Source organism: Paecilomyces variotii (genome assembly GCF_004022145.1).
Source record: "Paecilomyces variotii strain CBS 101075 chromosome Unknown C8Q69scaffold_17, whole genome shotgun sequence".
NCBI lineage: Eukaryota > Fungi > Ascomycota > Eurotiomycetes > Eurotiales > Thermoascaceae > Paecilomyces > Paecilomyces variotii.
Genome location: NW_021167156.1, coordinates 196593 through 209536, shown reverse-complemented (window position 1 = coordinate 209536; position 12944 = coordinate 196593). Strand labels below are relative to the sequence as shown.

The following is a 12944-nucleotide window of genomic DNA, read 5'->3' as shown; positions in this document are numbered from 1 at the left end:
CAATAATGTTCGTTCAGGAACAGCTGGCGACCAGCAGCGTGGCCACGTCTCGCGGCGTCGTCTACTGGAAAATCAGACAGGACAGACATCCAGCGGAGCCGAGCATCAGTGGACCATCGGGCGATCGCGAGTCTACTCGAGGAAGATTGGCCGGTGGCGATGCTCAAGAGTTGAAACATGGTCGCTTTTCGACGCTGACAGGGCTGCGGTCCGTATGGCTGTCCCGTCGTGGTTTCAGGCTTGGTCCAGTGAGAGAGCAGATTTCACCAGTAGACGACCGACAGTTGATATATCACTCCACATCGGTGCCAGGAACCATCCCGCCATCGTCCCCTTGCGGGAGCAGCGCGATCGATCGATACGTTTAGAACGATGTTTTTCCACCGTTCGCTCGCTCGCTCCACTGCTACGGTTGAAACGTAGCCAAGAGGGTGTGGTTGTGGAGGGTCAAGAAACTTGCATGGGACGGACAGTAGTACGTAGTAGTGGGCTATGAACGGCCAAGTCATTATTTTTTGTTAACTGCTCACTACCCTTTCTTCTCCTCTGGAGATTTCCGATCTTTTCTTCTTTTCTTCAGTAGGTCTTGGAGGCCAAGTGCCAGTGGGGTTTGTTCATTCTTTTGTCCTTGAAGATCCCATTCATTCGTGGGTTTTCTTCATTATTCTTCTCTTCAACTTGTCCCATCGGTGGCTGGTTCATCACCACATTCCTTTCGTTGCCCACACGGCACACAAGCAGATCTGAATCTGATCGATTTTACCACATCGTTCCTGTTTCCCACTAGGCACACTCGATCTTAGATTATCGAGTCTCCCATATCTGCTTCTTCATTTTTCCTCTCGTCGAAGTGCAGGGTCCCCTCGGGTGATTATTCTGTTGTATCGACTACTCTTTCGGGACATATCACTATCCGACCTTCAAATCCAGTATCTGGCATACGACCCTGTGGCTGTGCGATAGGCAGAAAGTTATCTCTCCTTGTTCAGAAATCTTTCGTCATCCTACGCGGTTCTTGTTCACTGAGCTGGTCTCAGACATCTCGAATCTACTTCGAAAACAACGTATGATTTGATTGTTGAAGAAGAAAATTTGCTTTAGACACCATGAAGCATCAATTTGCAGTGTTTATGCTGGCGGGGCTTACTGTCGCAGCTGAGGAGAAGAAAGATGGCGGAGAAGAAAAGGGACCGTCGCCCTATGATATCCTCGACGACAGGATGGCACGCCTCACGATATTAGTTCTGGGATGCATGGCCGCATTTGTCTATATCTGGCAACTGGCAACTCGTTTCTCCAGCCATATTCGACGCCTTGCAAGCCTCAACAATGACAGACAGCGCTTCTTCCTTCCGCCAGACATGAGAATTGCCAGACTGAAGGAACACTTGCTGTACGCTCCGCTATTCAGGACACGGCACAACCGTGAATTTCAGCTCTCTCGAGCCGTTGGCATGGGCACTCTGCCAAGTCGCTTCCATTCGCTCCTCTTGTTTGGGCTCCTGGTCATGAATGTGGTCCTCTGCGTGGTTACGGTTCCCTATCCCAAGCCCCAGAGTACGGTTGCCGGCGTCCTCAGAAACAGAACAGGCACCATCGCCACGATCAACCTGATCCCTCTCTTGATTATGGCTGGGAGGAACAACCCGTTGATTCCTCTCCTTCGAGTCTCCTTCGATACATGGAACCTCCTTCATCGCTGGCTTGCGCGTATTGTTGTCTTGGAGGCCGTCGCCCATATGCTGTTCTGGATGGTCGACAAAGTACAAGAAGAAGGTAAGCAAACGTCATGTCTGTCTTTTGTATATCAGTCTAACAAATTACATAGGAGGCTGGGCAGTTGTTCAAAAGTCAATTGACGGTAGTAGCCTGATAACGACGGGTCTGGTGGCCGTCATTGCTTTCGTCGCCCTCATGCTACATTCGTTTTCCGCTCTGAGACACGCCTTCTATGAGACATTCCTGCATGTCCACATCCTACTCGTGATAGCGGCCATGGGATTCCTGTGGGTTCATCTCAAAGAATTTCCCCAGCAGTCTTATGTGCTCGTTGCACTCATTGCTTGGGGCCTCGAGCGCTTCACCCGGTTTGCTATTCTGTTGTATCGGAACTTGGGCAATGGTGCTACGACAGCTGTTGTTGAGGCTCTGCCAGGCGATTGTATGAGAATTACCTTGAAGATGGCACGCCCGTGGCGTTTCCAGCCAGGCCAACATATGTACCTCTACGTGCCCTCCGTAGGTCTCTGGACATCGCACCCGTTCTCCGTTGCATGGAGCCAGGCGGAGGAGATCTACACCGATGAGAAAGGTTTGGTGCAGACCCGTCAGGATGTGCTTGCACTTCAGAAGGCGACGATATCGCTTTTGGTCCGTCGCAGAACCGGCTTTACTGACAAGTTATATCAACGCGCTGAGCGGAGCGTGGGTGGGAAGGTCGCTCTCAAGGCTTTTGCGGAAGGCCCTTATGGAAGCATTCACACACTTGATTCTTATGGGACGGTCCTGATGTTCGCCGGCGGCGTGGGTATCACTCACCATGTCCCCTTCATCCGCCATCTCGTTGCTGGCCACGCTGATGGTACGGTCGCCGCTCGACGCGTGACTCTCGTTTGGGTCATTCAGTCTCCAGAGCACCTCGAATGGATTCGACCGTGGATGACGAGCATCCTGGGAATGGAACGCCGCCGGGACGTCCTTCGAATTCTGCTCTTTATTACTCGCCCCCGCAACACAAGGGAGATACAAAGCCCGAGCGCGACTGTCCAGATGTATCCCGGCCGACCAAATATCGGTGCTCTGGTCGATATGGAGGTCGAGAGCCAGATTGGCGCTATGGGCGTCATGGTTTGCGGTAGTGGCAGTCTCAGTGACGATGTACGACGCGTGTGCCGCAAGAGACAAACGAGTTCTCACATCGACTACATCGAGGAAAGCTTTTCCTGGTAGTTCCTAGACTCAACAATGGACAGGCTCACGATCTTCTCTTTCTTTTTGTTCGGATGGCCACTCTTGAGGTGTGAGGCATTCTTGTTACCCTTTCATGTACACGATTTTTTTGTGAGTTTCTTTTCTTCTTCTTCATTTTCACTCCTCAGAGCCTTTCTCCCCTGCGTTCATCTTCTTTACCATCTATCCTTGGGATTCCATCCGAGTATGGGTTTCATGAAGGTTACCGTTTATCTTTTTCAAAACACCTCGTTTTCTTCTCTCCATTTATGTTCAGAGTGCGCATCACGGTCGAAAATCCACATGATAGGTAGAGCGCATATATGTAACTGGTTCAGTAGATAGCTCAAGCAACTGTAGACAATAAAATGGCGATGTTCAAGATATCTTTTACCCGGCACCTCCAGCCTACGCATCGACGGGTTTCAAGCGGGAATCTATCGGTCCAACCGTATCTCGGGCTTCTGGCCTTTGAACAGAAAGGTAAGTAAGCGTTCGGGATCTCGAATCGTTGCGGAAATGCGTCATTATAAATCACTGCCCCACCCAAGCTGCCAGAACTAACTATCCGATCCCGATGATATATGGTATAGCTCGCGTATTTATAATAACAGAAGGCGGGGTAAGTCGAGGCGTGTCGGGAGACCAAAAAAAAAGAGTTATCTTCTCTTCCTCTATAAGGATCTCTCCCCATAACCACCTTGGAAGTTTACAAGGTGAATATTCGCATTGGATCATCAATTCTTTCAGCATACGAACTGGTAGCTCTCCAACATGGCAAACCGACCAGACATCACGCTCTACACGGCGCAGACGCCCAATGGAATTAAGATTTCCATCGCGCTGGAGGAGCTGGGGTATGTCTTATTACTGGAACATTGATCATGGTGTTGCTGCATTTTGGTCAAGACAGAAGCTAATACCGAGACTCAGAATCCCATACAAGACGGTGAAGATCGAGCTGTCGAAGAACACGCAGAAAGAAGAGTATGTGGTTCGACTCAGTGGATTTCTGTTTGCAGGTGTACGAGCGATGGCTGACAGTGTCACTTGCTAGCTGGTTCTTGGAAATCAATCCCAATGGACGTATTCCCGCTATCACGGACACGTTCACCGATGGCCAGAAGATTCGTCTCTTCGAGTCCGGAAGCATCCTTCAGTATCTGGCTGAGCAGTACGACAAGGATTACAAGATCTCGTACCCGAAGGGAACGAGGGAGTATTACGAGATGAACAACTGGTTGTGGTTCCAGAATGCGGGCCTGGGACCGATGCAAGGTGCGTATTGGACCCCTTCTTGTTTCAAAACTGGATCACTCAATCTTGTTGACCCTACATATATCATACGTACGAAGAGCTGACCGTTTCTATCCAACAGGCCAAGCGAACCACTTCAACCGCTACGCCCCCGAGCGCATCGAATACGGCGTCAACCGCTACGTCAATGAGACCAGACGTCTCTACGGCGTCTTGGACAAGCAGCTCGAAAAGTCGAAATCTGGCTACCTCGTCGGAGACCACATCTCGATCGCCGATATTTCAACCTGGGGTTGGGTTGCTGCCGCGGGTTGGGCCGGTGTGGACATCAATGAATTCCCGAACCTGAAAGCCTGGGAGGAACGGATGTACGAGAGGCCTGGGGTCGACAAGGGACGGAACGTACCCGATCCTCACTATTTCAAGGAGATTATGAAGGATAAGGAGGCGATTGAGAAGCATGCTGCGGAAACGAGGGAGTGGGTGCAGAAGGGAATGAAGGCTGATAAGAAGAATTGAGTGCACAGGGAACCTGGGTAGGTGGTGTGTATATGAGATAAAAATCACATACATTGTGATCTGTATATGTGAGGTCTGTTTGACATGCTTTAGATGTTTCAGCGCATAAACGACTGGAAGCTTCATAACCTGATAGTATTAGTTACTGTAACTCGTAGGAAGGACGCTGGTGCCTCTGCTGTTGCCGAACGGTGGTTGGTCATCATAACGCAACCATATGAAATAGGTAGAACAACAAAGTATAATTATTCTTACCAGGCTTATTGACCTAATGATCTTTAAGAGCCATGGAAACCGTGTCAGCATGTCTTCAACGACCATGGCTTCCTAATAGTTGGTTAACTGAATTGACTGAAGGAGGGGCGACCGGCTTAGTCACCAAAATCTCACGTGATATCGTTTCAAAATATGGTCGCCACATGCCTGCCCGCATCTCCCTTTGCTCTATTAAAAGCCACCATTCTAACATTTCTTTGCAGTTGGCCTTCTTGACCAGCTACGCGTGTGACACTAACAGTTACAAGATGGCTTGGCGTAATCAGGGAATTACTGGTTCTAACAACATCCCTCTGGGCCGGCGCAGGTTCGGGGGTGATGAAGAAGCTGGCTCGACGCCTGGATCCGCAGTTGCTGACAATGGTGTCAAGCGAGGCAGGAGCCCCGTTCGAGGTACGTATCTAAGATAACCCTGAAATCTATGAAGAATTGATTCTAACTTCTTCACAGCAGATCCTCCCGTTGATGGCGTGAAGAAGCGCAAGAAGCGCAACCGTTGGGGAGATGCCCAGGAAAATAAGGCCGCTGGCCTCATGGGTCTACCCACGATGATTATGGCCAACTTTACCAACGAGCAGCTTGAAGCATACACTCTGCATCTCCGTATTGAGGAGATCAGTCAGAAGCTTCGCATCAACGATGTGGTCCCCGCGGATGGCGATCGGTAAGTGCCTGTCAGCATACCTTTCTGTGAATTCTGCTTGCTAACAAGATACAGGTCTCCGTCGCCACCTCCCCAGTACGATAATTTCGGAAGACGTGTAAACACCAGGGAATATCGATACAGGAAGCGCCTCGAAGATGAGCGCCACAAGCTCGTAGAGAAGGCCATGAAGATGATTCCTAACTATCACCCGCCTTCTGACTACAGGCGCCCAACCAAGACCCAGGAGAAGGTCTATGTTCCAGTGAATGACTATCCAGAGATTAACTTCAGTATGATAACTAACCCTCTAACTCCTAACCGTTTTCTCTCATTTTTTGGTCCCTCCCTCCCTTTTGCTCGAGCCGAGCTTGGAGACGTCATGTCGATGTCTCAGCTTGTTTCTTGCTAACTACGTTTGATGTTTGACATTTTGCTCTATTTGAATTGATACAAAATACTAACACTTAGCTCCTTGCTACTAAAAGTTGGCTTACTTATCGGACCCCGTGGAAACACATTGAAGAAGATGGAGACTGAGTCCGGAGCCAAGATTGCTATTCGAGGCAAAGGCTCCGTCAAGGAAGGAAAGGGTCGATCTGACGCCGCTCACACTAGCAACCAGGAAGAAGACCTTCACTGTTTGATCATGGCAGACACGGAAGAGAAGGTTAACAAGGCCAAGAAGCTGATTCACAACGTTATTGAAACGGTACGTAGCAACTGCCGATCTTGCTCTATTTTCTTCCTAACTAACAATGTGTTAGGCTGCTTCGATTCCGGAAGGCCAGAACGAGCTCAAGCGCAACCAGCTCCGAGAGCTAGCCGCCCTCAACGGTACTCTCCGTGATGACGAGAACCAGGCTTGCCAGAACTGTAAGTGGCGTCTTCCCCTGTCTTTTCTACAAAGCATATTCTAACATTCGATATTTCAGGCGGTCAAATCGGACACCGCAAGTACGACTGTCCCGAACAGCGTAACTTCACCGCCAATATCATCTGTCGTGTCTGCGGTAATGCCGGACATATGGCCAGAGATTGCCCTGATAGACAGCGCGGTACGGACTGGCGCAACAACGGCTATGGACGTGGTCCTCAGCGTGCTATTGGTGGCGGAGATGCAGTTGATCGTGAGATGGAGGTAAGTTTATGCCCATTACACTATCCATGGTCATCGGTTGATACTGACGTTTACACCAGCAACTCATGCAAGAACTCTCTGGCGGTGCTCCATCTGGAAACGGCGAAGCTCCCCGACGGATCGAAGGGGGACCCGGTGGCTACGATCAAGGCTATGGTGATAGTTATGACCGTGATGCGAAGCCGTGGCAACGCGGTCCTCCCGCAAGCGATGTGGCCCCGTGGCAGCAGCGAGGTCGCGGGGACCGTTCTCGCGACGACTATGGATCTCGAGACAACGCTGCTCCCCCGTGGGCGCAGAACCGCGGTGGTGCCGACTATGGATATGGCTCCCATGCCGGTGGCTACGCTGCTCCTGGAGCCGCTCCCTGGCAACAGCAGCCCCCGCCTCCACCCCCCGGTGGACAAGCCGGCTATGGATATGGTGGATATCCTGCATTCCCACCACCAGCTCCCAACATGGGAGCTCCTCCAGGCCTTTCTGCTGTTCCCCCTCCACCACCTGGTATGGGTTCTATGTATTATGGTGCGGGCAGCCCACCGCCTCCACCTCCTGGTGAAGGACCTCCTCCTCCTCCGCCCAGTGACCAGCCTCCCCCACCTCCCCCTCCTGCTTGAACAAGTGTATAACTAGCCGTGGGTGATTCGTACCGCGGAGGCGAAGCTATGCCTTTGATGTGAAATAGACTTAGTTTTTAAGTCTCGTTATACTGCTCTTCGGCATCTTTTGTACGGTCGGGGGGTTATGGTCTTGCTATTCTCGCTAATCCTGATAAAATTGTGTAACTAATATTACAGAAACAACAAAAGTAACCTTTTCGGTGCTGTCGTGCTTTTCCACCGTCGTTTATACTCCGTAGTGTAGAAATCATCCAGTTCTCCGATTATTTTGCGGAGGTGGATCCGGGGTGCCGTTACTCCAATCAGCAATAGCGATTTCAGAAGATTACTCTCACGTGACCGGCCTCCGCTATGATGTTCTCTTTGCGATAGCATCGCGCTCGGAGGAACTAGCAGAAGACACCCAGTCCAGTCCTTAGGACGCATTGCGTTCTTATATCTCCTAATATTAATGACATAATTATTTGCCCTTCTTTTTTTGCAGGACGTTGTCGTGCGATTAAAAGTAATATATAAGATGCAGGCGCAAGATCCTTCGCGCAGCGACTTCGGTCTGCCCTCAAGCCCAAATTTCCACCACAGTTTGCCGGAGTCATCAGAGTCACAGTCGCGGCAGAAATACCGTATGTTTCAGAGCCTCATGTCGTTTCGATCTGATCGATCTCGCGGTTCACACAACAATAATGCAGCAGCGGCATTCCAAGAGTCGGAAGAGACGATCAATCGCGAACGCAGTCGGGCTACCAGCAACGCGACGGCGACGGCGAGGAGCGCGCGATGGTGGAAAGTGCGCCTGTTTCGAGGAATGGTGAATGATATCAAAAGACGAGCGCCATATTATTGGAGCGATTGGAAGGATGCGTGGGATTATCGCGTCATTCCTGCTACTGTGTACATGTATTTTGCGAAGTATGGCCCGACAATGCAATTACTCTCTCTCTCTTGTCCCTCTTCTCCTTATGAACCCAGTATACCATTTTACATTTCAATAATTGTCGCCTATCCCCCTCTAGCCGCAGCCGGAATGCATAATCTTACCACCAGATACATCTTCACATACTATTTCATGATAGTTGTACGATGGAATTGCTTACCATGCATATAGTATCTTGCCGGCCCTGGCTTTCTCTTTGGATATGTTCGAGAAGACCCATCAGAGCTATGGAGTAAATGAGGTTCTTCTAGCGTCCGTACTCGGTGCTGTTGTGTTTGCTCTCTTCGCAGCGCAACCGTTGGTTATCGTCGGTGTGACTGGTACGTCTTGATCTAGTGACCACGAAGTCAAAGACGACACAAGCTAATTGGATCCCAAGGTCCTATTACTGTCTTCAATTACACTGTCTACGATATCATGACTCCCAGAGGCACCAATTATCTGGCCTTTATGTGCTGGATCGGACTGTAAGATAGCCCATTGCTGGTGATATCGGAATTGCACTGACTCCTTCCAAAGCTGGTCTCTTGTGATGCATTGGTTCCTCGCTATTACGAATGCTTGCAACGGCCTAAAATACGTGACACGTTTCCCATGCGATATTTTTGGATTCTACGTCGCATTTATCTATCTCCAGAAAGGCATCCAAGTCCTGACCAGACAATGGGGTTTTGCTGGCGAGACTTCCGCATTCCTTAGCGTCATGGTGGCGCTTCTCGTGCTTATGAGCGGATGGGTCTGCAACGAACTCGGTAACAGTAGCCTCTTCCAGAGATACGTGCGGAAGTTTATCGAGGATTATAGCACTCCTCTGGTCATCGTGTTTTTCACCGGTTTTGTCCACTACGGTCACATGAAGGATGTGCATGTTGAGACTCTTCCTACGAGCAAATCGTTCTTCCCGACTTCTGACCGAGGCTGGTTTATTCATTTCTGGGATATCAATGTCGGCGATGTTTTTTTGGCCATTCCTTTTGCCATCTTACTCACTATTTTGTTTTATTTCGATCACAATGGTACGTTGTGGATTCCCCGAAACTGTATCCAGGACTAACACATCGAGTAGTATCATCACTGATAGCACAAGGCACCGAGTTTCCGCTACGCAAACCAGCAGGGTTCCATTGGGACTTTTGGCTGTTAGGCCTCACTACTGGCGTTGCTGGACTTCTCGGCATCCCGTTCCCCAACGGCCTTATTCCCCAGGCGCCGTTCCATACAGCAGCACTTTGCGTCACCCGCGATATTGCCGACGAGAATGAAACGAACAAGGGCAAGGCTGTGCGTGTCACAGATCATGTCGTCGAACAGCGTTTCAGCAATCTAGCTCAAGGTCTACTCACTCTCGGCACAATGACTGGCCCCCTCCTAATTGTTCTGCATCTGATCCCACAAGGCGTGATGGCCGGACTGTTCTTCATCATGGGCGTCCAGGCTCTGCAAGGCAACGGCATCACGCAGAAACTCATCTTTTTGGCACAAGATAGACAGTTCACCCCCGCTTCTAACCCCTTGAAGAGACTCAAACGCCGAAGCGCAATCTGGGCTTTCGTGATACTCGAACTGATCGGTTTTGGGGGAACTTTTGCCATCACACAAACCATCGCAGCCATCGGGTTCCCTGTGATCATTCTGTTCCTGGTTCCCGTCCGATCATTCCTCCTACCTCGTTATTTCACTCAAGAGGAACTATCCGTCCTCGACGCACCGACCGCAAGTCCCTTCACCATGGAAAGCGTCGGCGGCACTTACGGCATGGATGAAAGTATAACTACCATAAACGAAGAAGAAGAGCCTCCTAAGCACGGCGGTGGTGTTCTAGGAAATAATCCTGGCATTTTCGAACGCAGCAATGACCCCCGCAGCTCTTCAGAGTCATCCGTCGAGGACGGGATGGAAAGAGGCGAGATTTACGAATTACAACCAAATCCTCATTCATCTATAACGAGGATAATAAGTACAAATGCTGCTGAGGAGGGCCATTCTCATCGCGCATAAAGTCCTGCACTCTATATACCCATGCGCTCGGTTATGCTTGATGTATATATCGCGATAAAAACCTTGTAGATAGGACCTGAACATACGAAGTGATTTGTGTTTGATTCTATACTCTATGAATCACTTTTATTCCGAACAATAAAGAGATGAGCTGTGTCTCCGAGGTTCTTTGGACAAATAATAATCTGCAGATGGAAGCAATACAGTTATTACCCGTTTAGGAAAGCAAATGGTTGTATCATCACGTGATCAACTCACCGCTTTCGCCCGCTGCGGTTTTTCTGCCGCAGAATTTCCTCCGATACATCAACTTTATTTTCTAGACGACGAATTTTTGAAGGCCAAATCAAACAAGATGGCGCCATCCAAGGCTCGTGAACCAGCAATGGAAGACGCGGAACTGTCCTCCGCAGAATCTGGGCCAGGTTCAGAATCTGAAACCGAAAATGAAAAGAATGACGAACAGCCGCGGGCAACCAAGCGAAGAAGATTATCAACGTCCTCCGACGATTCATATGTTGCGCCAGCACCGCTTCCTACACTTTCACGAATAAAGAAGAAGGACACAGCGACTGCGGATAAGGCAGCAGAGGCTGAGGCGCCAGTTTCGAGTCGAGATGCTTTGGAGATTGGACTTCAGACGACTACTTCGAGTTTCGAGTCGCTCGAGGTTGCGCCGTGGCTAGTGGGTGCGTTGTCGGCGATGGCGATCAAGAGACCGACTGCGATTCAGAAAGCATGTATACCGGAGATCCTTAAAGGGAGGGACTGTATTGGTGGAAGTAGGACAGGTTCCGGAAAGACAGTTGCCTTTGCGGTTCCAATCTTGCAGAAGTGGGCGCAGGATCCGTTCGGAGTGTTTGCCGTGGTCTTGACGCCGACTAGGTATGCATTGATCCTATCTGGATGATTCATATATGAATATCGAGCTAATAATCATGAAGAGAACTGGCTCTGCAGATTTTCGAGCAGTTCAAGGCTATCTCTGCCCCGCAAAACCTGAAGCCTGTCCTAATCACCGGCGGAACCGATATGCGTCCTCAGGCCATTGCGCTTTCGCAGAGACCTCATGTGATCATTGCAACACCCGGTCGTCTCGCGGACCATATCAATAATTCTGGACAGGATACTATTTGTGGCCTGAACCGTGTGCGCATGGTGGTTCTCGATGAAGCGGATCGACTACTTGCCAGTGGTCCTGGTAGCATGTTGCCTGATGTCGAGACCTGTCTATCGGCCCTGCCTCCTTCTAGTGAACGCCAGACACTCCTGTTCACCGCTACAGTGACACCGGAGGTCAGAGCACTGAAATCTATGCCTCGACCAGCCAATCGCCCACCGATCTTCATGACCGAAATATCTACTGAAAATCAGGGATCTATTCCACCAACCCTGAAACAGACCTACCTTCAAGTCCCCATGACACACCGCGAAGCATTCCTCCACGTCCTTCTATCCACTGAAGGCAATGCTTCGAAACCAGCGATCATCTTCGTTAACCGCACAAAAACAGCGGATCTCCTGGAACGCACCCTCCGACGACTGGGACACAGGGCCGCCTCACTACACAGTCTGCTCCCTCAGTCAGAGCGGACAGCAAACCTCGCTCGTTTCAGAGCAGCAGCTGCTCGTCTTCTGGTAGCCACCGATGTTGCTTCTCGTGGTTTGGATATTCCGTCAGTCAGTCTAGTTATCAATTTCGATGTTCCTCGGAACCCGGACGACTATGTCCATCGTGTCGGTCGTACTGCTCGTGCCGGACGCCACGGTGAAGCAGTCACTCTTGTTGGACAGCGAGATGTGCAACTTGTCCTTGCTATTGAACAGAGAGTCGGCCGCCAAATGGTAGAGTGGGAAGAAGAAGGCGTCAGTATCGAAGGAAGGGTTGTACGTGGTGGTGTTCTGAAAGAGGTGGGAGAGGCCAAGCGAGAGGCAAACGGAGAAATCGAGGAAGGACGCGACGTACTAGGGCGCAAGATAAACAAGTTGAAGAAGGCGCGGTGAATGTGAAGCCGCAGTCTTTTTATTATCAAGCCATTTTTAAGCCTGCAAACGGATCAATCAAAGGAGGTCAGTGCCTCGACATCATCGGCGTCATTCCCACCTATCTCGCTCCCATGAAGTGGGAGCAGCCCTTCCTGCCCTCGCTGGGTATGATCTGCTGGCGTATTCTGCCAAAAACAAAATCCTACGTGCCTTGTACATACATCGTGGAAAGAATGTGTATATTTCAACATTACGACCGAACGATCAAGCGAATATGGAAACAGAAGAAAGAATCCTTGTCTAGTCTAGCGGGGACGACTGACGCGGTACGCGCACTTCATCATCATGCCAGCGGTGGCTACCATGTCTGTGGACGATCTCGATCTCGTCCAATGAAGAACTAAACGAGTATGTATGTATAGTGAGTCTTTAAGGTTTAGTCTTGCTATATAATGAATAAATATGGAAAAGCGCAATCAGTCAGTCGCATCGTACCTCTACTTGATAATATCAATGCTTCATGGTAATCATGAGGAGTCTGCGCGTCTAATTTCATAGGTCATCATTAGAAACTAGTAGAAAGATATCTGAGATAACCAGTGCATTGGGGACGCGTATTCT

At 50.0% G+C, this 12944-nt stretch overlaps 4 protein-coding genes across 4 annotated transcripts; all 4 read left to right on the top strand.

Annotated features, from left to right (window-relative positions):
• Positions 1-801: 801 nt before the first annotated feature.
• C8Q69DRAFT_120870 (ferric reductase like transmembrane component-domain-containing protein) lies at positions 802-3238 on the top strand. The gene is made up of 2 exons (XM_028625207.1): positions 802-1776; positions 1829-3238. Exons 1-2 carry the CDS (start codon positions 1107-1109, stop codon positions 2947-2949), a joined length of 1791 nt encoding a protein of 596 aa, XP_028481381.1. The 5' UTR covers positions 802-1106; the 3' UTR covers positions 2950-3238.
• A 358-nt stretch (positions 3239-3596) lies between these two features.
• On the top strand, positions 3597-5175 carry C8Q69DRAFT_481579 (theta class glutathione S-transferase). Its single transcript, XM_028631609.1, has 3 exons — positions 3597-3936; positions 4007-4227; positions 4328-5175. The coding sequence occupies exons 1-3, from the start codon at positions 3770-3772 to the stop codon at positions 4723-4725; spliced, it is 786 nt and encodes a 261-aa protein (XP_028481380.1). The 5' UTR covers positions 3597-3769; the 3' UTR covers positions 4726-5175.
• A 2571-nt stretch (positions 5176-7746) lies between these two features.
• On the top strand, positions 7747-10493 carry C8Q69DRAFT_481572 (anion exchange family protein). The gene is made up of 5 exons (XM_028631608.1): positions 7747-8314; positions 8511-8659; positions 8719-8806; positions 8859-9355; positions 9406-10493. The coding sequence occupies exons 1-5, from the start codon at positions 7923-7925 to the stop codon at positions 10335-10337; spliced, it is 2058 nt and encodes a 685-aa protein (XP_028481379.1). The 5' UTR covers positions 7747-7922; the 3' UTR covers positions 10338-10493.
• Positions 10494-10692: 199 nt separating this feature from the next.
• Positions 10693-12341, top strand: C8Q69DRAFT_510700 (dead box ATP-dependent rna helicase; the record flags this gene model as incomplete). Its single annotated transcript, XM_028633211.1, has 2 exons — positions 10693-11222; positions 11282-12341. 2 exons carry the CDS (start codon positions 10693-10695, stop codon positions 12339-12341), a joined length of 1590 nt encoding a protein of 529 aa, XP_028481378.1.
• Positions 12342-12944: the final 603 nt, after the last annotated feature.